The 25,428-nt window shown below is 43.6% G+C and overlaps 1 protein-coding gene across 1 annotated transcript in view; it reads left to right on the top strand.

The window, feature by feature from the left end:
* The window catches only part of PPM1G (protein phosphatase, Mg2+/Mn2+ dependent 1G), a 194,513-nt gene that overhangs the window by 146,723 nt on the left and 22,362 nt on the right, over window positions 1–25,428 (top strand). The window contains 1 exon segment of the mRNA XM_030198590.1: window positions 20,957–21,086. Within this exon segment, the coding sequence (XP_030054450.1) occupies window positions 20,957–21,086 (130 nt within the window).

Here is a 25,428-nt window from a genome sequence, read left to right as displayed (position 1 = left end):
GAGTTCCAGTAGAAGTCTTCCTTTCAGAACAACAAGCGGACCTCAACAGCTGGACCCAGAACTCCGATCAGGTCTGCCCAATGTTGGGGCGCAGGTCCACACCTCGACTGTTTTCCATTGGGGTTTTTTTTTACTCTTTTACGAGGAGTGGGCCAAGATTACTTCAGACCAGTGGGTTCTAGATCTTATCAAAGACGGCTACAAGTTAGAATTTGCATCGCTCATTTAGAATCTCATTGTGCCACAAAAGTCAGAAGACGGCCGGTGTAACCAAATTGCACACGTTGCTAGATCTTGGGGCGGTGGTTCCTGTTCCCCAGGCCAGAGTTTGCACCATCCGCTATTCCATCTACTTTGTAGTTCCTCGCAAAGGAAGCTCTGATAGACCTATCCTCGACCTCAGGAAGGTGAACATGTGCCTCCGGATTCGCTATTTTTGTATGAAGACTGTTCGATCAGTTATTGCGTCAGTTCAGGCCGGGGAGTTTCTCACGGCTTTACATCTGAAAGAGGCATATCTCCACATTCCCATTTGGCCGCCTCATCAGAGGTTTCTTCAGTTTCCTGTATTAGGCCATCACTTTCAGTTCTGCGCTCTTCCATTTGGCCTAGCCATGGCACCTCACACCTTTTCCAGGGTTATGGTGGTTGTGGCAGCCTTTCTTCAGAAGGAGGGGATCAAGGTTCATCCGTATCTCGACGATTGGTTGATCCCAGCAGATTCGGAACAAGACAGTCGAGCAGCCACTTCTCGAGTTCTACATTTCCTGCTGTCCCTCGGTTGGGTAGTCAATCTGCCCAAAAGCCGTCTTGTTCCCTCCCAGTCTTTGGAATATCTGGGGGTTCTCTTTGAGACAGCGAAGGGAAGAGTATTCTTGCCAGAAAGCAGGAGGCTCAAGCATTGCTCTCAGGTTCGTCGCCTGTTGCGTTCCCCTTGTACTCAGGCGTGGGATTACGTACAGGTTCCAGGGTCTATGACAGCCACTCTGGAGGTGGTTCCGTGGACGAGGGCTCACATGTGTCCTCTCCAACGCACCTTGTTGAGTCATTGGTCTCCTGTGTCCCAGGATTATCATCGTCGACTGGCGTGGCTTCCAGTCGCGAAGGACAGCATGACCTGTTGGCTGTGTGCTGCCAACCTGCGGAAGGGAATGCCTTTGGCGTCCCCTTGCTGGGTGATAGTGGTCACCGATGCCAGCCTATTAGGATGGGGGGGCGCTCATTGTCCCCATCAAGTAGCTGAGGCACAGTTGTCCATCAACCGATTGGAATTGAGAGCGGTGATGCTGGCTCTGAAGAAGTTTCAGGATCTCCTGGAAGGTCAGGCAGTTCAAGTTCTTTCTGACAACACTTCAGCGGTAGCCTACATCAATCGCCAGGGAGGTACCCAGAGCGTAGCCTTAGCTTCGGAGGAAACCGACCTTCTGCAGTGGTCGGAGGCTCACTTTCTCTGCCTCTCAGCAGCTCACGTTGCAAGGCAGAGCAACGTGCAAGCCGAATTTTTTTCAGCTGTCTTATCCTGGACTCGGTGGAGTGGGAACTAGCGATAGAATCTTTCTGTCTACTTTGTAAGAGGTGGGGCACCCCGGTCATGGACCTGATGGCAACCAAACAGATTGCTAAAGTGCTCCAATTCTTCAGCAGAAGAAAAGTTTTGCGGGTCTAGACGCCCTGATGCAGCCTTGGCCAACGTTCGGTCTTCTTTATGTCTTCCCTCCTTGGCCTCCCATCGGACGTCTGCTGCATTGGATCAGACTTCATCAGGGTCTAGTGGTGTTGGTGGCTCCAGACTGGCCGCGTCGGCCTTGGTATGCGGATCTAGTGTCGTGGAGCCCTCCTATGAGGCTCCTGGTCATTTCCGGGCTTCTTCATCAAGTCCAGGTTCACATGGAGGATGCCTCCCGCTTTGGTCTTAAGGCTTGGCTCTTGAGAGGGCGAGACTGAGGAAGAAGGGCTATGAGGATTCAGTGATCTCCACTTTGCTTCGCGCTAGAAAACGTTCCAGTACTTCAGCTTATGCCAGGGTGTGGCGTACGTTTGAGGCGTGGTTTGCCGAGCATGCGTGGTCTCCTTTCAAAGCTTCTATTTCCTAGATTTTAGCTTTTCTGCAGGGCAGCCTTCAGAAGGGGTTGTCTTATAACTCTCGTCGGGCGCAAGTCGCGGCTCTCGCCTGTTTCCGTGGGCATATTACTGACTCTTCCCTTGCAGCCCATTCGGACGTAGCATGTTTTTTGAAAGGTTCTCTTCGCCCTCCGCTTTGCTGTCCATGTCCTTCTTGGAAGCTGAATTTGGTGCTTAGTGAAGACAGTGTTTTTGGTGACTATTTCCTCAGTGGGCAGAGTTTTGGAATTGCAGGCCCATCCTGTCGAGAGCCTTTTTTTTTTTGTATACAGTTTTCGGAATCTGATGTCACTTTGAGGACGGTTCCTTCCGTTTTACCCAAGGTAGTGTCTGCCTTTCATTTGAATCAGCCTTTTTTTTTTTCCCTCCTTTCAGAAAGCAGATTTTCCAGCCAACTTTGCGTTGCTGCGTCTTTTGGATGGTCATCGTTCTCTGCTCCGGTATCTGCAGATGACAAATTAATTCCATTGCTCGGACCATCTGTTCGTACTTTTTTCTGGTCCTAGACAGGGTTATGTGGTGTCCAAGGCGACGATTGCACGCTGGCTTAAAGAGGCCATTGCTTCAGCTTATTTGGCGAAGGGTGCTGTCCCTCCGGATGCTTTGCATGCACATTCAACTCGTGCACAGGCTGCTTCTTGAGCAGAAACAGGCGTACTTTCCTTAGATGACATTTGCCGCGCAGCTACTTGGGCCTCTCGCCATTCCTTTGTTAAACACTACTGATTTGATGTGGCAGGAAGAGGGGATGCTCAGTTTGGGGCGACGGTGCTCTCTCAGGGAGCGGCAGTTTCCCACTCTAGTTAGGGATTGCTTTGATGCATCCCACCAGTTCCTGGATTCATCTGCTGCTGATGCTAAGGAAGGTAAAAGTAGGTCTTACCTGATAATTTTCTTTCCTTCAATCACAGAAGATGAATCCAGAATCCCGTCCCTTTGTTTTTTGTTTTTTTTAATTTTTTTATTTATAACCATTTAAATTTTTACAAGCGATAAAACAACTTGCCGAAAATACAGAGAAAGTAATATACAGGAATTGTTTCAGTCAGGTAATTCTATTCTCTTCCTTAGACCACTAAATAGGGAGAGTGAAACAAGACAAGGAGATCAATTAAACAATAAACAGAAAAAAAAACGTGGTATTAACCTGATTATCCCCATATATTAGTCGTCTAATTCATTATTCCACATTGATCATCTGGTTGGCTTCTTCAAGGCCAATACGGTGTATAGTCAAGTTATTTCATTGAAAACATACTTATTGTCCAATATTAGTTAGAAATACTACATCTGATTGCATTCTTTTTCTTTTAAAAACCAGAAATTATTTAACAATACATATACTTAAGTCTTCAAATCCCACTGATTAAAGTAATCCCAGTTTTCACAGGCTTCACTCCTTTTAAAGTAATAATTGAGGAAATATTTCTGAGGAAAACTTTAGGAGTCATACCCGGAACTCTGGGAAAAACAATAATCTCAATATTAATCATCTATAATAATAAGCATTTTATTATTCAAAGTTTCTGGTCTATTATCATTTTCAAAATCATAACCACTTCTTGCTCATGTAGAATCATCTGTTATATCAATTTTTCACTCTCAAAGGGTTCAGTTAAATTGTCTGTGTAACTCTCTAATAAAATTATATCTGAAACAAAATTATTTACTGCCACCATTAGGTCCCGAAGCGCCTTCCAGATGGTATTCAATGTAACCTCCACAAGAGCCAAAAACTCCAAGTTGATTTCTCTTAGGTGTTTAGGAGTGGTTCCGCCGATTCAGGTTCTGCTGTAAATGTCCTCCATTTCAGCATATGCCTGTAACTCACTCCCCCACTCCTTTGGACATGGTGGTTGAATAATTCGGGAGCGATGGAGTTGTTTTTTTCAGGTCCAAGAGTGTCGATGCTCCTTCGCCGGCGCTAATCAAAGGACTCGCCAACCCTTTCATCTGTGGGCAGTTCGTCGTGCAGCGGTCCCGTACTTGCTTCTCAGGGGACAAAACGCTGGCCATCGGGGGCTGACCGCCGGTTGTCCCCTTCCTCTCAGTTAAGGTAACTGCAATTGCAGAAAGGAAATTTATGTAAAGAAGACGAAACTTCAGAGGGCAGCTGGGCCGGGCCGTTGGGCATATGAACTTCAGGTCGCCATCTTACCACTCTCCCAGTTTGGGACACTGTTTGTCTGGTTTCTCCTCAGAGGCCTGTCTGATATGGGTAACCCTTCAGCATAGCCCTCTGAGTCATTGAAGCACAGAAGCCCCTCCACCACTACAAAGTGGTGTCCCTTCGGAGGGGCCTTTGTTGTTTTCTGATGCCTCGCCTTGATTTCTGAGATTTAACAGAATTGTTAGACACTGAAAGAAGAAGAATTCTACAGTCAGAGGACAGTGTTTTTCATGTTTCACTTTTCACTCGTTTGAATTTTTTGAACTAGTTTCACTCAAGTTTCATGTTGTATGTTCGGGTGTTGCCGCATTGTTGTGAGGAGGGTGTTCTTTTCTTCTTTTCATCTGCTTTGGGATGTGACCTATACTGAAGTGACGAGCTGGATGCCCAGGGTCACTGCTTGTTCTTCGGTGATCTCTATCTCCACCTGCTGGTAGGCAGATATGACCCACCAGTTCCTGGATTCATCTGCTGTGATTAAAGGAAAGAAAATTTATCAGGTAAGACCTAATTTTACCATCCTCCTTGGTAAAGACCGAAGTAAAGCCTATCTTATCAATGCTTTGCATTTAACTTGCCAGTGCTTATGCTGCTTCCTGTTTTCTTTATTTGGATCTTTTTTTTTTCCATTTTTTGAAAGATGTTCTTTTAGCTTTAATAGCTTCTATCCCTTCACCTTTTTGCCATGTTGGCTTTCATTTGCTCTTCTTCCCACCTTTTTTAATATGTGGAATACATCTGTTCTGGGCTTCCAAGATTATTTTTAAACAATGTCTTTTGCAAAGATAGTCTAGAATTTTTACTCATGTCATCCTACCAACAAAGGCAAACGAGCTCATCACACTTTATTTTACAAGAGATTTGTGCCCAAATTCCTGGGTCAGGCCAAATACCCTAGAAATCCCATGCAACATTTTTATGTTTTGCCCAGATAAAACTGGGATATCCTTGTCAAAGAGAATACTGTCAAACTGATTAGCAGATTGCATATCCACCAAATATTTTTGTATTTCACCTTAGGACATGTCAGGTTTCATAATGTTGAAGCCTTTTCTGTGGTAGATATCCTTCTAGGGTTGCTTTCTGAAAAAAAAAAAAAAACATGCAGTGCTGAAAAATGGAGCATAGGCAACATGTTCAGATCTCATTATTCTAGGTCCTGACATCACAGTAGACTTAAGAAGTTGGTTCTTCAGAGTCTCTCTAAGGATTAGAGCCAGACCCAGATTTATAAGCAGTGTAGGCAGCTGCCTCTGGTGCTAGGTTTTTAAAGTGCTGTTTGATTTCTGTATCTGGGAGGGTGGTATGTACTAGTGAATGACACGGGGACAAAGTTTGTCTGTCAGATATGCAACAATATACATGTAAAAAAGAAGCCTATAAGGGCATACATTAAAAACATATAAAATAACAATAATAAAATGACATGACATGAAAAAAATATTAATTGTGAATAAAAACTTGTATCATTAACAATGAATGAAAAATGAGTAAAAATGATGCAGAGAAATGTTTATATACACATCTACAAACTTGATTTTAAATATGAACATATAAATGCAGACACCAACACTACACTATGTATTAAACCACCAGAACATATTGCATGAATATTAAGAAAACCTTCATACGTAAGTGTGCTCTTATTCATTTTAGTGGTTGCCATAGTTATTTTTTTACTGGGTATAATTAAGGTCTTTGTCGGATGTTTCACATGAGGTGTGATGATAGTTTAACAGAAATTGGTGGAGATGCATCTCCCTCAGTAGTGATCTTTTTCTTCTTTCTTCACCCTCTGGTTTCCCCCTTTTTTTTTTTCTTCCCTCTCTCTTCCCTTCCCTTCAATTTCCCTTTTGTCTTTTCTCTCTGTTTGGTTTCCTACCCACGGTGTTGCATTTTGTTTAGAATAAACATGACTATTTTTGGCTTAGTATGTTATTCACCAGTGATAGCCATTGACTGGTTGTGGTTACATTATTGTAGATTAGATTGTGGACCTACAGATTATCAAGGGTGTTTCACAGCTTACTGAGATATGAATGCAGATATGGTTTAGTGTAATTATAAGTGTTGCAACATGTGGAATATTTTTGAGACGGCTTTTGTTAATGTTGTTTCAATATGTTGATGGTTTAATATATACTGTAGTGCTGGTGTCTGCATTTATATGTTCATTCATATGTACATTCAAGTTTGTAGCTGTGTGTGTAAATATTTCTCTGCATCATTTTTATTCATTTGTGTTCATTTTTAATGACATATAAGTTTTTATTGACATAGGCTTCTTTTTTACATGTATGTATGTTGCATATTTGACAGATTCCTAAGGCAGGCTTTACAGCCAAAACACGCCCCTTGTCGAGTCATTTTAGATGATAACCAATAAAGCCAGCATACACCATTGATTGCTTTGGCCATCTCTATTGTTTCTTTATGCACTTTGTGGTGTGGAGATTGTTCCTTCCTTTGTTTACGATTGATGGGTTATACATTTCCTTTTTTAAGATGTTTTCCTTGGCTCCCTATTAAGGTGAGAATAGAGTCAAATTACTTTTTGTCTACAAATATTTTATGGTCTGGGCCCTGACTACTTGAAAGGTTGTGATTTTATATTGTCCTTGTAGGAGTCAGACATCAACTCAAGAATTTAGACTAGCGCTAGCAAACAAAATTGTTTGCAAAAAAAACTTGAATTAGAGCCATCTTTGGACAAGGCCCAAAATTATAGAATTCTCTGCCCTTGGATAGTTAGAATGCCACTGATTATCTGATGATTAGAAAATTGGTAAAACCTGGCTATTAAAAACAATTCTATCCATAAAAATCATATTTTGTAAAGTTTATAATCGTGATGTTTTTCTGGTCTGACACTATGGGTCTGGTCTCTTTTACTAAACCGTGCTAGTGATTCCCACGTGGCAAATGCGATGCATCCCTGCGGAGCATTTGTCATGTCAGGAATTGCTAGCGTGGTTTAGTAAAAGAGGCCCTATGTTCTATTCTGAACAATTTTTATTCTTAGATTTTATATGCTGATTATGGTATCGTTTTTTGTTTTTTTTAGATTTATTATAATTATCTGTATGTGAATTTTCTTATCTGCATAGAACCTTTTGGGTTAAAGCTGAATATAAATGCCTACATTAAATTTAAAATTTTATAAAAAGCAAATCTTATGAATTTGATTAAACAGTCTGAAACTCTTTTCCCCATAGTTTTAAACTTAACCATTAGAGCCCAGAACATTAAAAGATAGCCAGCAGATAGCTAAGCAGGGTCTAGTTCACCCTCTCCCACTCCTGGCACATCTCTTGATTTATAGCGGGTTATCCCAATTAAGAGAGCAAGAGAGAGGTTTGTTACAGAATATTTTCATCTGTTAATGGTTTGTCCTAAGCAATTTATTTGCACTTCCTGAGAAGTAAACACTAAAAGCATATAATATACTATATAAGATTTAAGGCTCTAGTATCCCTTTTACTTTGTTTTTTTAATATAAATAATCTTTATTAAGACCACAGAAAAACAACAAAAACAGTCAAATCTCAGCATCATGTACATTTTCTTTTTTTTCACCCCACCCCCGCCCATTCCCTCCACTCCCACCCCCAGTAATAGATACAGGCAAACGTCCAAATCAGCCATGTTGTTTCTTTGTGGAAATCTGAACCCAAACCACATAGAAGAAAAATCACTGTCACCTCCTCTCTTCCCCTCGAGAGGCTAATGCTCCATGTTATATTTTTGGCTCCACTCCTTACCCTGATTCAATCCAATCATTGCCTTCCTTTTTGTTACACAGATGATATTCAAATTCTCTATCATATTTCTTCTTCTTGTTTTAATCTTACTGATCTTAACCAATGTCTTCAGAAAGTTTCTTCCTGGTTGTCTGATCATTATCTATTCCTGAACTCTAAGAAATGTGAATCCATACATTTCCCAACTCCTTATGCTACTAATCCCTGGAGTCCCCCTTCATCTGCTCTCTTGATTTCTGTTAATAAGTAAAATCTGCCATTTCGAGAGTGTGTTAAAATGTTTGGGGTCCATTTCAATTCTCACCGTACTTTTCAGGATCAAATTAATGTGGTGGTTAAGCCACCTGCTTTGCGTTTCACAGAGTTCTTGTAATCTGTCCACTTTTCTCTCTCCCTGTTCCTTATTGCTCAGCTTGGTTATTACCCACTGGGACTATTGTAATTCTCTTTACTCAGGTCTCCCCCTTTCCTCTCTTAGAAGACTCCAACTTGTTCAATCCACCGCAGTTCATTTACTTCATCGATCAATTCCTTTTGACCATGTTACACCATTACTTCAGTCAGAACATTGGCTACCCCTTTCTGCTTGAATTCAATTCAAGCTGTGCATCTTAGTTTTCAAATCCCAGATTATCTAGCACATCTTTTCATACTGTACACACCCGTCCAACAACTTTGTTCCTCTGCATCAGGGTCACTCTGGTTACGTCCTCCCTCCCTCATACTCACTCTACTGCTATTAGCTATACTGGACTCCGGCTCTGGAATTCACTTCGTGCACACCTCTGTTTGGAAACCTCCTTTGTTCAGTTTAAAGCAGCACTGAAAACATTCCTCTTCACTTCTACTTACTCTTCTAGTCAATAATTTGTATGTGTTTCTTTGAAATGTACCTTTTGTTAAGGCAGTTTTATTGTTTATTGTAAACCACATAGAAGCTATCTTGACACTTCGCAGTATATCAAACCTTTGTAAATAAATAAATAAAGCAAGCTTTCTTCATAGTCCCAGGTAGGTGCTAGATTACGCAGGCTGATCTGGTAAAAAGACAGGCCTGCTGCCTTGGTTGTCTGGGATAAAAGCAATGTTTTCAGTAAGCTTGTCCACAGCATCCTCATTAAGAGTAGAGGAGTCTATCCAGGAGGAAGTGAAATCACGCTGACTGCAGGAACTACCCGTGGAAGAAGAAAGTACCCCGAATCGGGTAATGTCTGTATTAAAGACGAAGGCGCTGAATCTGTCCGCGTTTTCATACCAGCAGAAAGGAAGGAGCGGGGCGATGCAGGTGGAAGAAGATGGCACCCGCCAGGCAAGCGCGGGGCCAAAGGACACCAAAAGCCATGTGGTGAAATTATGAAAGCAGGAGCGGAGGTAGACCCAGAAGTGTGGGGTAAATTATGCACTTGGTTCCAAGAGATTAAAACTGATCTTAAAGAAGTACGACAGGATTTTGCTCAGCTGAGCGCAGACTTAAGAGGAGAAATCTCGGAGTTGGGCAACCGCGTGTCGGAGGTTGAAAATAGTGTGGAAGAGCAAGCGGAATCTATAGCGGCAATTGAGCAGCAGTTACAAGATCGAAAGTTAGAGACCAGGTATCTCACGGACAAAATAGAAGACTTGGAAAATCGGAACAGACGCTCCAATCTCAGAATTCGTGGGCTACCTGAGATCCCTGGATTTATTAACTGTGAAGAGGTGGTGCAGTCGATTGCGGCTCATTTGTTGTCAACAACAGATACACCATATGATAAGTCAGCAATCCGAATAGAGCGAGCCCATCGTGCGCTGGGCACGAAGAAATCGAATCAACCCAAGGATATCTTGGCATGCTTCACGGAGTTTAAAGTCAAGGAAGCAGTAATGCAAAAAGCGAGGGCGGCGAGCCTGCTTACATGGGACAGCTACCCCATCAGGATTTATCAGCAACAACTTTGAAACGGTGGAGCGCACTGCGACCATTAACATCTCAACTGTGGGAGGAGGGTATACCCTTCAAGTGGCAACATCCATTTGTGCTTTCAGCCAAAATGGCAAGCAGTGAAGAGTGGTATTGCTAGAGGAAGCCCAAGAGTATATAAGACAAACTGAGGAGGTGGAAGCGAACCATCAACAAGAGGAAGCAGGAATGTCACGAATTACTAAGCCAAAATGGCAGAGTGGTATCCCATGGCAGGGGTCGCCTGAGGAGGCAACAATCCGGAAAGCAGTTGGCCTTCCAAGCTGGAAAGTGAGAGGCCTAGTAGAAGGGCCTAAGAGGGCTCCAGGATCAGAGTCTTGTGAGCGGTTAAGTGGCTACAGGAAGCATCCCTCGGAGGTGAAAGCTCTGGATCGGCTGTTGGATATGTGAGGACTTCACTTCTCTCTTCAATAACCATGGCTCATGTTGGTAATGGGTCATGTCTTGTATGGATAAGGGGGGTGGGGTGGAGGGGAGAGGGGTAGGGGTAGGGGGAATTATCAAAATATCTGGTGGTGGCTGACTAGGTTAAAGTTTCGAGACTGGAAGTTCAAAGAATGTTTGTGTAACATTGAATGTTAAGGGTCTCAATTCGCCAATGAAATGTAAACGTATGTTTAAAGATATGTGGCGGTTAAAAGCAGATGTCATTATGCTGCAAGAAATTCACCTGAAAAAATGTCATGAGAAATTGATAGCGCATAAGAGATATCCTGTGGTGATGCACTCAACTGGCATCTCTAATCAAAAAAAAGGGGGGAGGCCTTATGGCCTTCTCAGACGCCCATCCCTGGCAAATAAAACCATAGCAGATAAGGCGGGAAGGTTCCTTCTGGTGATAGCCTCACTGTATAATGTTCAGTACACATTTGTAACGGTTTACGCTCCAAAAGAGGGGAAAGGAATTATTTTGGGGGGGGGGGGGGGGAAATAGAGCAATTGCTGCAACAAATCGTGCAAGGCCAGCTGGTAATGGGAGGAGATTTCAATTTGACGGTACATCCCCCCTTAGACAACTCTGCGGGACATGTGGGATATGCTAGAAAGGCTAGAGTGGCGTTGGGATTGATTGATCTATGGTGGGTGACCCATGCCCAAGAGAGAGACTATACATATTTCTCATCAACACACAGTACATACTCCAGGATAGACTACTGGTTGGGGGATGGAGCGGATGCACAGGCTCTACAGAAGGTATACATTGAACCACGCACATGGTCGGACCATGCTCCGGTGGTTATGAGGTTAAGGGCTGGAGGAAAATGGGGGGGGGGGGGGGGGCGCGATATTGGCGCTTGGATGAGGCCTTGCTGCAAGAGCCGGAAAATATTGCGTTGATAGAGAAGTATATAAGGGAATATATTGAGCTTAATGATGTAGAAGAGATCCATTCAGCAAGTCTGTGGGAGGGTTTAAAGGCAGTTCTGCGAGGACAGTTAATTGTGTTACAGGCTCATTTGCGTAAGGAAAAGAAAGCACAGGAATCCAAGGTGAGAGAAAATATAAGGCACATAGAGCAACTACACAAAATAGACCCCTCTGATAGGCGGGCCCAGGAAGAGCTACATAGATGTAGATTACAGCTTAATGAGATACAGTTGGCGGAGATAGCAACACAGGTGCAACAAGTGCAGCAGGAATATTTTGAGTTTGGGGAGAAGGCGAGCAGGCTGCTAGCCAATAAACTTAAGAAACAAGCTCATCGAAACCTTATTAACAGCCTTAAAACCCCACAAGGTCAGATTGTTAATCAAATAGAGGAAATTCAAGCAACTTTCTATGAATATTATTCCAACCTCTCTAGGTCGGAGTTAGGGACTAACCCTGTAAATATAGAATCGTATATACAGGAGATGGATATTCCTCTTCTGCCACAGGGGGAAAGTGAGAGGCTCTCAGATCCAGTAACGTTAGATGAGGTTGAGTGGACTATTTTGGATCTTCCACAGGCTAAGGCTCCGGGACCAGATGGGTTCCCTGCAAGAGTGTATAAACTATATGCATCAATCTTGGCGCCGTTACTATTAAGACTCTTCAACTCGTTCGAGCAGGCGCAGGAGCTACCGTACTCCTGGTGGCTAGCAGTGATAACACTCTTACTGAAACCAGGGAAAGATCCGCAACATTGTGGATCATACAGGCCAGTATCTCTCCTCAATATAGACTATAAAATCTTTACAAAAATTTTAGCGAAATGATTGCAGATAGTATTGCCTAAATGAATCCATGATGATCAGGCGGGGTTTATAGTAGGACGTCAGTCTTTTGATAATGTAAGGTGCTTTCTACATGTTATACAACAGGTCAGGGATGAGCAGGAGACGGCTGTTCTACTATCGGTTGACTCCGAAAAAGCATTTCATCGAGTGGCATGGTCATTCTTATTTACAGTGGTGAGAAAAGTAGGGATAGGGGGACGATATCTGAAATGGCTTCAACTACTATATCAAGCTCCGTTAGCCATATTAAAAATCAATGGAGCATTTACTAAGCCACTAGAGCTCCAAAGGGGAACAAGACAGGGATGTGCGGTCTCACCTCTTCTGTTTGCCCTCTCCATTGAGTCCCTGGCATGTGCTATACAGGCAGATTCTGGAGTTAGGGGAGTGACTAGAGGTAAGAGGGAACACAAGCTGATGCTGTTTGCGAATGATATCCTTCTGACTCTGACACGCCCTAAGCCAACCGTGCGGAGAGCAGTAGAATTAATGACGCAATATGGGGAAAGGTCGGGCTTTAAAGTAAATATCACTAAAACAGAGCTTCTTAATATAACGGTGCCCATGCAGGGACTACCACAGCTACGCACAGCCTTTCCCTTTACATGGGCAATTAAATCCGTCAAGTATTTAGGGGTACAGATAACGCAAAAAGTGGAGGACCTGTATGTGGCGAACTTTCCAATTAAGGTAGCAGAGTTATTTGCAGAGCTGGACTGATGGGAGGGACTGAATATCTCATGGATGGGGCGTATTCATGCAGTTAAAATGATGATGCTCCCCAAGCTACTGTATCTCTTTATGGCACTTCCCATCCCGATTCCCAGGGCTTTTTTTGCACAATTAAATCGAAAACTTTTTGCATATATCTGGAGGAAACGTCCGCCGCGTGTAAGGCGAGATACAATGTTCCAATCCCATGGGAGGGGGGAGGTATGGGAGTCCCAAATTTCTATCTATACTACCAGGTGGCCCAATTGAGAATATTGGCAGATTGGAATCCCACAGTCAACAAAAAATGGCTACATTGGGAGAGAGCTTGGTTGGGAACGCATTCATTGGGTGACATACTATGGTTGCCGGGGGGGGGGGGGGGGATTGAGGGACATAAGGCGAAGGGTTCCAATGGGAATAAGTCACTTACTATCCACTTGGTACCAAATTAGGAAGCGTTGGTTTCCAGAGAGAAAGTACTTTCTACAGACTGCTATATGCAAGGCCCCGGAGTTTCTACTGGGTGAAACAGAGCTGGTATATTGACAGTGGGCTCAAGCGGGGCTACTCACACTGGGTCAGCTATGGGACAGTGAGAAGGTGGTTAAATTTGAAAACCTCCAGGAGGAATATGGGTTGCCTCCTAGAGATCAGGTGTTCTATTGCTGTGTGTGCAATTATATACACTCTAGGACTCGGGAGGAACTGGGGCTGGAAGAGACTCTACTGGAAAAAGCATTGCGGGGTGGGGGTGGCAGGGGTAGTGTGTTGCGCTTATACCTAGCTTTGCTACAAAAAGGTTCTATGTTGCCAGATGGGAGATGGTCTTGCAGTGCACATTTTCACAGGCATATTGGAGAAGAGGGTATAGATATCTGTTTAAGCTGTCCATGGCACAATCTATGATTGAGAATGGCTATAAAGTGTATTATTGGTGGTACTACACGCCAGATAGACTACAAGGCATATACCCGGAGTCATCTGCAGAATGCTGGTGGGCATGTGGGGCCAGGGGGACATTCATACACGTATGGTGGGATTGTCCAAAAATACAAGACTACTGGAGGGAAGTGGCATCTTTGATAAGTCAAATACTTCAACAACCATTCCCCTGTAAAGCGGAAAACTGCCTCCTACACTTCAAACCGGCGGCAATGGCAGTGGAGCACCACATACTGGCAATTCAATATTTGACTGCGGCGAAGATAGCGATAGCAAGAACTTGGAAATAGCACAAACCGCCGGGGATGCAGATGATACTTCAAAAAGTTGACTTTCTTTATCAAATGTCGAAATTTACTGCACTGAGGAAAAGTCCTTTGGGACCCTTTAACAACATTTGGCGGCCATATGAACAGTCACAAACTTACAATCCAGCACCACCATGATAGGGGTTCGGGAGGGAGGGGGGAATAAGCTTAGCAGTGGAATGTATTAGATTAGGGTTTGAATTTGTAATTTTTCAAGAAAAATCTTCTAAAAAAAAAAAAAAGAATAGGCCAGCCAGTCAGTGGCTCACAAACTCCCCTTGCAAAGGATTTCATGGTCCTACACTTGGTTTTTATTTTTAAATAAAGCTTTGTCACATCAGGGTCCAAATCCTTAATTCCCACAAAGGCAGTAACATAGTAGAGATAGAGGGAAGCTTTAACTGTGTACAATTTCAGTGCCATCTCTGACACACAGTTTTCAGAATAGGATGTGCAGTAGCCGGTACAATATGTGTGGATTGTTTTGTATGAAGATAGTATAGCAAATGGGTGTGTGCATTCAATTGTTCCAAAGTTATAGGAGTAAAATAGATGGTACCTTTAATCTAATCCACAAGATATCTCACAATACATTGTCTTAAGTCAAGTAGAGTCAGCCCCCCCCCCCCCCCCCCCCAAAAAAAAAAAAGGTAAAGATAACTGTTTCAAAAATACTCTGGGCTTTTTGTAATTCCACAAAACCTGGTTTAAAGTTTTCTGAAAAAGAGCTACATCATATTGGATAAGTCTGTAACACATACAACCATTTTGGAAATAAAACCATAATTTGCACCTCCAACGTTCTGAAGCTGACTCCGTGGCAGTGAAGCCTTGAAACCCTGTAGTGTTCGTAGGCTTCATAATCACTCCGCCCATGGTAACGCGACGTCAGAAGCATCCCTCCCTCCCTCTGATTTTCAGATCCCCCCCTCCGAGTTCCTGACCCCTGGACCCCTCTGCCGCAACCCTCTTGTGCCCCCCTTCCCGCCACCAACCCTCCTTCACCGCCATCGAGTACCTGTGCTGGCGGGGGACCCCAATACCCGCCAGCCGAAGTCCTCTTCTCTGCCGCGCGGCGTGGACAACTGATCTGATCAAGTTGCAATCTGTTTGTGTGCGTGCGTCTGTCCTGCACACAGGACGTCAGTTGCACGCACACAAACTTGATCAGATCATTCGTCCATGCCACGCAGCCGAGAAGAGACTGGCTGGTGGGGGTTGGGGTTCCAGCACAGGTACGCGACGGCAGTGAGGGAGGGTTGGTAGCAGGAAGGGGGGGCTCGAGAGGGTCACAGCAGGGGAGTCCAGGGGTCTGAAAATCGGAGAGAGGGAGGTGGGGTCTGGAACTCGAGGGGGAGGGAGGTCGCCAGGAAGGAGGGAGGGAGGGGGGGCCTGGAACTCGGAGGAGGGAGGGGGGTGTCTGGAACTCGGGGGGAGGGACGAGAGAGGAGGAGAGAGGAAATGCACCACCTGTACAAAAACTAGAAAAAAAAAAAAAGCGGGGGGACGACCCTGGAACTCGGGGGGAGGGGGGGGGACGACGACCCTGGAACACGGAGGAAGGGGTGACTGGAACTGGGAGGGAGGGAAGGGGGTCCCTGGCGCACACTCTCACACACACACTCTCCCTCACAGACACACTTGCACCCAGTCTCAATCTCTCTGTCACACACACACATTCACTCTCTCTCTCACAGTCACTCTCACACATACTCTCTCAAACATACACATTCCGAGGAAAACCTTGCTAGCACCCGTTTCATTTGTGTCAGAAACGGACCTGTTTTACTAGTCCTATATAATAATTCTCACCTCCAGCGTTATAAAGTAGCTGCGTGTGTCTGTGGCTCCTGGAGTTGCTGAGCTAGGCTCCGTAGCCAGGCTGACATCACTCACAGCTGATTCCCAGGCAGGGGGAGGAGTAGGGAAACACGCTGAGCAACTTGCTCTGCGTGTTTCCCTAGTCTTCCCCCTGTGAGTGCGCCACTCAAACACCCCCTCCGCGCATCACCCAAGCCCCCCCTCGCCACCCGCAGCTGCCACTGGTAACGCTGTCCAGCCGCTGCTGCTTCTCCTGTTGAGCAGTAGCAGCCGCTACAAAAAGAAAAAAAAGCCATAAATGTTTTTAAACCTGAAACGCGGCACTGTAGACAGCCATCAGGAATTGGCTGTTGGCTCTGCAGCCGCTCCTCCTCTCGCCTGGAGTAAGACCCCGGAGGAGCGCAGCGACGTGAGAGGCGAGAGGAGGAGCGGCTGCAGAGCCGACAGCCAATGCCTGATTGCTGTCTATGGTGTCGCATTTCAGGTTTAAAAACATTTATTGCTTTTTTTTCTTTTTGTAGTGACCGCTGCTGCTTAACAGGAGAAGCAGCAGCGACCGGACAGCGTTACCAGTGGCAGCTGCGGGTGGCGAAGGGGGTTTGATATGCCGGGGGGGGGGGGGGGGGAAAGGGTATAGGGACACAGTGGAGTGATGCTGGACACAGGAAGAGGAGATAGGGACATAGAGTGTCAGTGATGAATGTGGGGAGATGGACAGAGGGGATATGTTGGACAGGGAAGTATAGAGGACAGGCGTAGCTATGTGGATCGCCAGGGGAGCAGCTGCACCCCCAAATGGACTTCTGATGGTGCCTATTTTTCATGCAGTCTATCGCTTTTAAAATACACGCAGGTGCCGTCAGCAGTCTGCTCTCCGCCTGCGCCCTCAATCTGGCTACGCTACTGATAGGGGACAGAGAGAAGGGAGATGTTGCTGAGCATGGGAAAGATAGATACACAGAGATGGAAGATGGATGGTAAGCATGGAGAAAGAAGAAATGTCAAATGGGCAGGAGACCCTGGTGAGTGAGGTAATAGAAGACAGAGGGAAACAGAAACCAGGGCCTGGGACCAACATGATTTGAAAAATAAAATGACCAGACAAAAGAAGGTAGAAAGAATAATTTTCTGTTTTGTGATTAGGATATGTCGGATTTGAAATGTGCATCCCACCAGGGCAGAAACTTGGGAGGGGACCCACTTTCTGCCACTTTCAGCTTCCACCAGACTTAGGGCTCTCTAGCCAGGTAGCAGTTGTCCTAGTTGCACTCCTCTCACACCACCCCTTTCATGTGTGATCTTTATATTTTGCACAGTGTAGGAAGATATCTCTATTTCTTTGGTGTTGTACTATATGCAAGGCTTCTTGGGATTTTGGTTTAATTTGTTATTTTTGGTAAGCTATTATGTATTTGGCATTTATGTTCAGTGTGTATGACCGAGATATTCTCTTAGCATGAATTTTCTATGTAGCATTCTGTAGGAATTTGGCTTGTTCAGTTTTCCCAGGCATCAGTGACTTTGATGCCTGGCTTGCCTTCTTCCATGATCCTTCCTTCCCCTCTCTCATCCTTGGTGACTTTAATATTCCTGCTAATGATCCTTCTAACTCTTATATTTCCAAGTTAATCGCTTTAACATCCTCCTTTAATCTCCAACTATGCTCCACCTCCCCCACTCATCAAAATGGTCACTGTCTTGATCTTATCTTCTCCTCCAACAGTTCACCCTCTAGTTTCCTTGCCTCTGATCTTCCCCTTTCTGATCACCATCTTATAACTTTCACACTTAAATCTCCTCCCTCCCAGTCCCGTCCTATCTTATCTAATTTATCTAGGAATTTTCATGGTATTGACCCTTCATCTCTATCCTCCCATGTTTCAAATCTCCTCTCGACTGTGGCACCATCCACGTCTGTCAAGGAGGCTGTTTCTTCTTACAGCAATACTCTATCCTGTGCCTTAGACATTCTTGCACCTTTGATGACACGCCCTATAAGGCGTACAAAACCCCAACCTTGGCTGACTTCTAATATCCGCTACCTATGTTCCTTTACCCGCTCCGCCGAACGCCTCTGGCAGAAATCTCGGGCCCTTGCTGATTTCTTACACCTTAAGTTCAGGCTGACCTCCTTCCAATCTGCTCTTTTACGCGCCAAACAGGATTATTATATCCAACTGACTAACTCTCTTGGCTCTAACCCTCGACTTCTCTTCACCACATTGAACTCTCTCCTCAAGGTGCCCCCTCCCCAACTCCCCCTTCATTATCTCCTCAGACCCTTGCTGAATTCTTTCACGACAAGGTTCAAAAGATAAACCTTGCATTCTCTACCTCACCACCTCTCCCTCCACTAGTTCGTTCCCCTTTCTCTCCTTCACCTCATTCCCTTTCCTCCTTTCCTGAAGTTACTATTGAGGAAACTACACTTCTCCTTTCTTCCTCAAAATGTACCACCTGTTCCTCTGATCCCATTCCCACCCGCCTTCTTAATGCCATCTCTCTTGCTCTTATTCCTTTTATCTGTCACATTCTCAACCTCTCACTTTTCACTGCGACTGTCCCTGCTGCCTTTAAACATGCTGTGGTCACACCTCTCCTTAAGAAGCCTTCACTCGACCCTACTTGTCCCTCTAATTACCGACCCATCTCCCTCCTTCCCTTTCTCTCCAAATTACTTGAGCGTGCTGTTACTGCCACTGCCTTGATTTTCTCTCCTCACATGCTATTCTTGACCCACTACAATCTGGTTTTCGCCATCTCCACTCAACCGAAACTGCACTTACTAAAGTCTCCAATGACCTATTACTGGCTAAATCCAGAGGTCAATATTCCATCCTCATTCTTCTTGATCTTTCCGCTGCTTTTGACACTGTCGATCACAGCATACTTCTCGATACCCTGTCCTCACTTGGATTCCAGGGCTCTGTACTTTCCTGGTTCTCTTCCTACCTCTCCCTCCGCACCTTCAGTGTTCACTCTGGTGGATCCTCTTCTACTTCTATCCCTCTGCCTGTCGGCGTACCTCAGGGTTCTGTTCTTGGTCCCCTCCTCTTTTCTATCTACACTTCTTCCCTTGGTTCATTAATCTCATCCCATGGCTTTTCCTACCATCTCTATGCTGATGACTCCCAAATCTACCTTTCTACCCCTGATATCTCACCTTGCATCCAAACCAAAGTTTCAGCGTGCTTGTCTGACATTGCTGTCTGGATGTCTCAACGCCACCTGAAAATTAAATATGACCAAAACCGAGCTTCTCATTTTCCCCCCCTAAACCCTCCTCCCCGCTCCCCCCATTTTCTATTTCTGTTGATGGCTCTCTCATTCTCCCTGTCTCCTCAGCTCAAAACCTTAGGGTCATCTTTGACTCTTCTCTGCTCATATCCAGCAGATCGCCAAGACCTGTCGTTCTTTCTTTACAACATCCGTAAAATCTGCCCCTTTCTTTCTGAGCACTCTACCAAAACCCTCATCCACACCCTTGTCACCTCTCGTTTGGACTACTGCAATCTGCTTCTTGCTGGCCTCCCACTTAGTCACCTCTCCCCTCTCTAGTGGGTTCAAAACTCTGCTGCCCGTCTCGCCTTCCGCCAGGGTCGCTTTACTCATACTACCCCCCTCTCCTCAAGTCGCTTCACTGGCTCCCTATCCGTTTTCGCATCCTGTTCAAACTTCTTCTAATAACCTATAAATGTACTCACTCTGCTGCTCCCCAGTATCTCTCCACACTCGTCCTTCCCTACACCCCTTCCCATGCACTCCGGTCCCTGGATAAATCCTTCTTATCTGTTCCCTTCTCCGCTACTGCCAACTCCAGACTTCGCTCCTTCTGTCTTGCTGCGCCCTATGCCTGGAATAGACTTCCTGAGCCCCTACGTCTTGCCCCATCCTTGACCATCTTTAAATCTACATTGAAAACCCACCTCTTTAACATTGCTTTTGACTCATAACCACTTGTATCCACTCGCCTCCACCTACCCTCCTTTCCTCTTTCCTCTACAATTAATTGATTTGTTTGCTTTATTTTTTGTCTACTAGATTTGTAAGCTCTTTGAGCAGGGACTGTCTTTCTTCTATGTTTGTGCAGCGCTGCGTACGTTTTGTAGTAGTAGAGGGGATATTTGTGAGGGGGGGAGGGGAGACGGGTTTTGTTGATCTTCTGTATTGTTTGATTTATAAAATGACAGTTGTACAGAATATTGTTTCTTTTTATACTTTAATAAAATGATTTAAATATAAAATCATAACTGTTTGAAGCTTGTGCAGATGAGGTTAGACAGAGTTTGCAGGGACAGGATGGGGACAGAGCTGAAAGGGACAAACTTTGGGTAGTTGTTGTAATATGTATAGAAAAAAAGCCAGTGGCTGAGTTGATACAACTCTGAATTTCAGTCACCATGAATACTAAAATAGAAGGAAAAGACCTCAGACACCCTGCAATTGTCAAGTATGTCTGCCTGTTTTATAGGCTTGAAATGTATCTTTCATTGGTCAGACACCTCCTAAATATTTTTCTGTTTTACTCGATATTTGCATCACTTTGTCTTGTGAACTTTTAACTATAAACTATACTTGTAATATATCAGTCTCAAATATTTTTTTAAAAACAGCTTATATCAGTGAGTGTGTGAAACAGTTATTAACGATAAGTGCTTCATATGCTCACAATTATAAAGTGCATGTGTGTGTGTTTTTTTTTTTTGTTTGTTTTTTTTTTAATGTTTGACACTGTTTTTGTTTTCATTATAATTGAAATTCAGAGTTATATCAGTTCAGCGCCTGGTCTGTTTTCTGTGCATAGGTAGCTAACATATTTGTAATGAGGTTGGGTAAATCTGATATTTTTTTTCCTGAGTAGTTGTAATCTCAGGTTTGAAAAGAACTTGAATTTGTGATGCTTATTGGCTCTATCTTGCTGAATTGTCTTCATCTCTCCCTAGGTGATCATTTTTACAAACGAAATAAGAACCTGCCACCTGAGGAACAAATGATCTCTGCACTGCCGGATATTAAGGTCTTAACTCTGAGTGAGGAGCATGACTTCATGATCATCGCTTGTGATGGTATTTGGTAAGAACAGCATATGGCAGAGTGGGGTGCAAGGAGCAGGTCTTCTTTTCCTTTTGTAACAGCTGAATCCAGCCTGAGGTTTGAGAGTTACTGACTCTGCAGGGCCATTCTCTCAGCTCTGAACTACAGTGCTACTAACATTCAGGACTGTTATGTTAGAGTAATAGCATACCAAGGCATACCACAAAGATCAACAAATGTGAATCCCTACACATATATCCAGAATTGTCTTACAACATTTGCTTGTTACTCTATCGTGTTTCATCACTATCATAGTACCCGAGATCCTTATGTTATACTAAATGTATATTCTCCTATACATTTCCATCATTCATGATGTATTGTAAGCCACATTGAGCCTGCAAAGAGGTGGGAAAATGTGGGATACAAATGCAATAAATATTTAAATATTGAAGATTTTTCTCCATCGACATACAGGATTGAATTAGGCACAGGAGTTGGTGACTCAGCAGGATGCACAACCTTTCCAGAACTCTCAGAACTATTGGAAAGCTATCAGCTGTTTCCATTTGCTGCCAGTGGGAGACCTGTTGAGGGAGTTGAGCTAATCCTCTCACTCCTTCTAAACCTGTACTGTGAGTACCAGTTCCCAGCTGCAGCAGTGCTTGCACTGGGATGCATGGATAGGGTATATCAAAAGGGGGGTGCACCTTTGATAGAGTTTTATATAATTTTTGTTTCTGGGATACAAATGTAATAAATAGTAACATAGTAAGTGACGGCAAGTAAAGACCTGAACGGTCCATCCAGTCTGCCCAATAGTCATATTCATTATCAATTCAAGATTAAAATCAACAATGAATTTGAGATTATATACTTGATCATGGTCTTTCTTTGGTGTTTCTGGGACATATACCGTAGAAGTCCACCCAGCTCTGTCCTTATGTTCCAACTACTGGAGTTGCCGTCAAAGCCCACTCCAGCCTATCCGAATCTGTCATGTCATTTGCGGGACACAGACCATAAAAGTCTACCCATCACTGTCCTCATGTTCCAATTTACTGGAATTTCGATCATCTCTCCAGCCCATTCTAAACTGGATTGCTATATGCAGGACATAGAGTGTACAAGGCAGCCCATCACTGGCCTTTACAGCCAGAGTTGCCATATAAGCACCACTTGACATACCGTTCATTTTCTAATTAGAAATTCTCTGTGTTCATCCCACGCCTTCTTGAATTCCGCCACTGTTTTTGTTTTCTCCACCACCTGCCTCTGGAGGGCATTCCAGGCATCAACCACCCCTCTCTGTGAAAAAGAAATTTCTGGCGTTAGGCCTACCACCCCACAACCTCAGTTCATGTCCTCTAGTTTTACCATTTTCCCTTCTCTGGAAAATATTTGTTTCTATATTAATACCTTTCAATTATTTAAACGTCTGTATCATATCTCCCCTGTCCCTCTTCTTCTCTAGGGTATATATATTGAGGTCTTCCATTCTTTTCTCATACACCTTTTGGCACAAGCCCATACCATTTTTGTCACCGTCCTCTGGACTGCTTCAAGTCATGTCTTTAGCAAGTCAATACTCCAAGTGAGGACTCACCAACAGCTTGTACAGGGGCATCAAGGCCTCCTTCCTTCTGCTGGTTAAGCCTCTCTTAGTACAGCCTAGCATCCTTCTGGCTACAGCCACCACCTTGTCACACTGTTTTGTCATCTTCAGATCCTCAGATACTATCACCCCAAGGTCTCTTTCCCGGTCTGTGCATATCAGCCTCTCACTGCCTAACACATTCGGCTCCCTTGGATTTCTGCTATCTAAGGCATCACTCTGCACTTCTTTGCATTGAATTTTAATTGCCAAACATTAGAACATTTTTCTAACTTTTGCAGATCCTTTTTTATGTTTTCCACTTCAGGGTGTCCACTCTGTTACAAATCTTGGTATTTTTGGCAAAAAGGCAAACCTTACCTTCTAATCCTTCAGCAATGTCTCTCACAAATATTTTGAACAGAATCGGTCCCAGCACCAATCCTTGAGTTACTCCACTAATCACCTTTCCTTCCTCTGAGTGAATTCCATTAACCACCACCTTTTGGCTTCTGTCTGTTAATCAGTTTCTAATCCAATTTACCACTTTGTGTCCTAAATTCAGCCTATCAAGTTTATTCAAGAGCCTCCTATGAGGAACTGTGTCAAAAGCTTTGCTGAAATCTAAGTAGGCTACATCTATTGTGTATCCTCGATCCAATTCTCTGGTCACCCAGTCTGAATTCAGTCACATTCGTTTGGCATTATTTACCTTTGGTAAAACTATGTTCTCTTGGATCTTGTAACCTATTGGATTCCAGGAAATTCACTATCCTTTCCTTCAGCATCGCTTCCATTACTTTTCGAATAACTGAAGCGAGGCTTACCGGCCTGTAGTTTCCAACTTCTTCTCTGTCACCACTTTTGTGAAGAGGGACCACATCAGCTCTTCTCTAGCCCCATGGAACCTCTCCTGTCTTGAAAGTTCAACAAGTCTACCCTATGAAATCACAATTCTCTTGTCAGATCAAAACAGATGAATAATCAGTTTGATGCTGTGGGGCCCAGAAGACACCTTTTAAGTGGCAGTTCTGAGAAGATAAATAACAGTGATATATTTTGTTAGCCAAATGTATTGAAAACTAAACTTTAACACCAAAATGTGCTGACTACGTCAGCATTTGAAAGTTCATAGAAGATAGTAACAAAGGAACTACCTGGTTCTCACTTCATATTTTCACACTTCGGCCTGAATCAGTCTTCAGTCAAGGACTGTGCCTTCTGCCAACCTGTGCAGAGCAATCTAGTTATATGAACAAGTCAATTCTCAAAGGAAGTACCTTACTGGGTGGTTTTAAAACAGGAAAACATCTCAAATCTGGGAAAAACCCTGAATCTGTGAGTTACCTTCTGCCTGATTAACCTTGCTTGTCTTTGTTCTTCATAGGCATCAGGTTTAATCAGGCACACAATTACACTCACCTCTCCAAGCTTTAAACTGACTGAGGGGACCACCATACATTCTCAGAACTTTACAATATTTCTAGCCAAGTCTTGTCCAGGCACCATTGTATGATGTCACCCAGTTATGTGCCTATTTAATCCTATTGCCTATGGAGAACACCCATTGAAGGTAAGCACCTTTTGCTTTCTAATCTATTTGTTACTTGTCTGATTTTTTTCAATTTACTCTGAAAAATAGTTCTTGTAGAACATGTAATAGACCAGAACCACCACAAGGGTCTGTTAGAGCAGAACTAAGCCATCTTGTGCTGAACTGAGTGACCTACCAAATTTTCCTGCCACTTTTGAGCACTTCCCATTTGAACATACAACAAAGACAAAGTCCAAAGAGTCTGGATGTTCCACATAGAACAAAATACTATGGGTGGCCCATCCCAAAGAAAATTTTTAAATGGTATGTCTGTGGTATAAATTTTGTCGTAAAACATTTATTTGCCTTTTTAACCGTTTGTACTATGTGAGGAACAACAAATATACCTTGCAAAGATAATATAAATTCATATATAATCCATAAATCTTAAAAAAAAAAAAAAAAAAAAAGAAAAGTTGTTTATATAGGGCACTCCCTTCTTGCCTCTAAAAGAAAGCTGAACAGAAGCGACTAAAAAAGCAAGCCCTTCTAGCAAAGGAAAAACACTTTAGAGTTAAGTCTTTTCTCTTTTATAATAATGCTAAAATTTATTAGAGTAAATGGTTACAATAAAAATTCTTTTATCCCAGTATTACAGACAATTGAATTACTATTTATATCAGTCCAAATTGTGGTATAAGGAAAATAAAATCTCTGTGTTTTCCCTTTGGTAGCTGTCAGATTCTGACCTAGTACAAAAGGTACCCAGGCTGAAAACTGAAGCTTAATTTTGTCCAATCACTTAATGCCTTATATTTTCTCTCTTACTTATCTGGTATTCTTCAACTCTGACCTCTGTCACCTTCACATAATTCTGTTTCTTTGGTATTTTTCTCAAATATTCATCATTTGCCCTTTGTAACCTCTGTCCCTTGAATACATATTACTCATTGTGGTCCTTCACTGAAAATGTCCCTGTGTTATTTTCAAAGCCTGTTTGAAACAAACAAACAAACAGACACTTGTTTTATACCCCATCCCTAGGGTTAAACAAGCATGTATATGGTCTGTGAGGAAACCACGACACAAGCTAGGTAATTGCCCTACTAGATCAGAAATAAGGGAATGTTACATTCAAAGCTGTCTGATCTGAAAAACCAAACAGCTCTATACAAAGCCCTTGTAGCTATGGGTCCAATGGATGGGGGGAGTGGGGCTTCAAAGTATATATGAAGACTTGATTCTGAAATCCC

This window comes from Microcaecilia unicolor, chromosome 3, assembly GCF_901765095.1.
Source record: "Microcaecilia unicolor chromosome 3, aMicUni1.1, whole genome shotgun sequence".
Taxonomy (NCBI): Eukaryota; Metazoa; Chordata; class Amphibia; order Gymnophiona; family Siphonopidae; genus Microcaecilia; species Microcaecilia unicolor.
The sequence above is the reverse complement of the archived record's forward strand: the minus strand, read 5'-3'. Positions and strand labels throughout refer to the sequence as shown.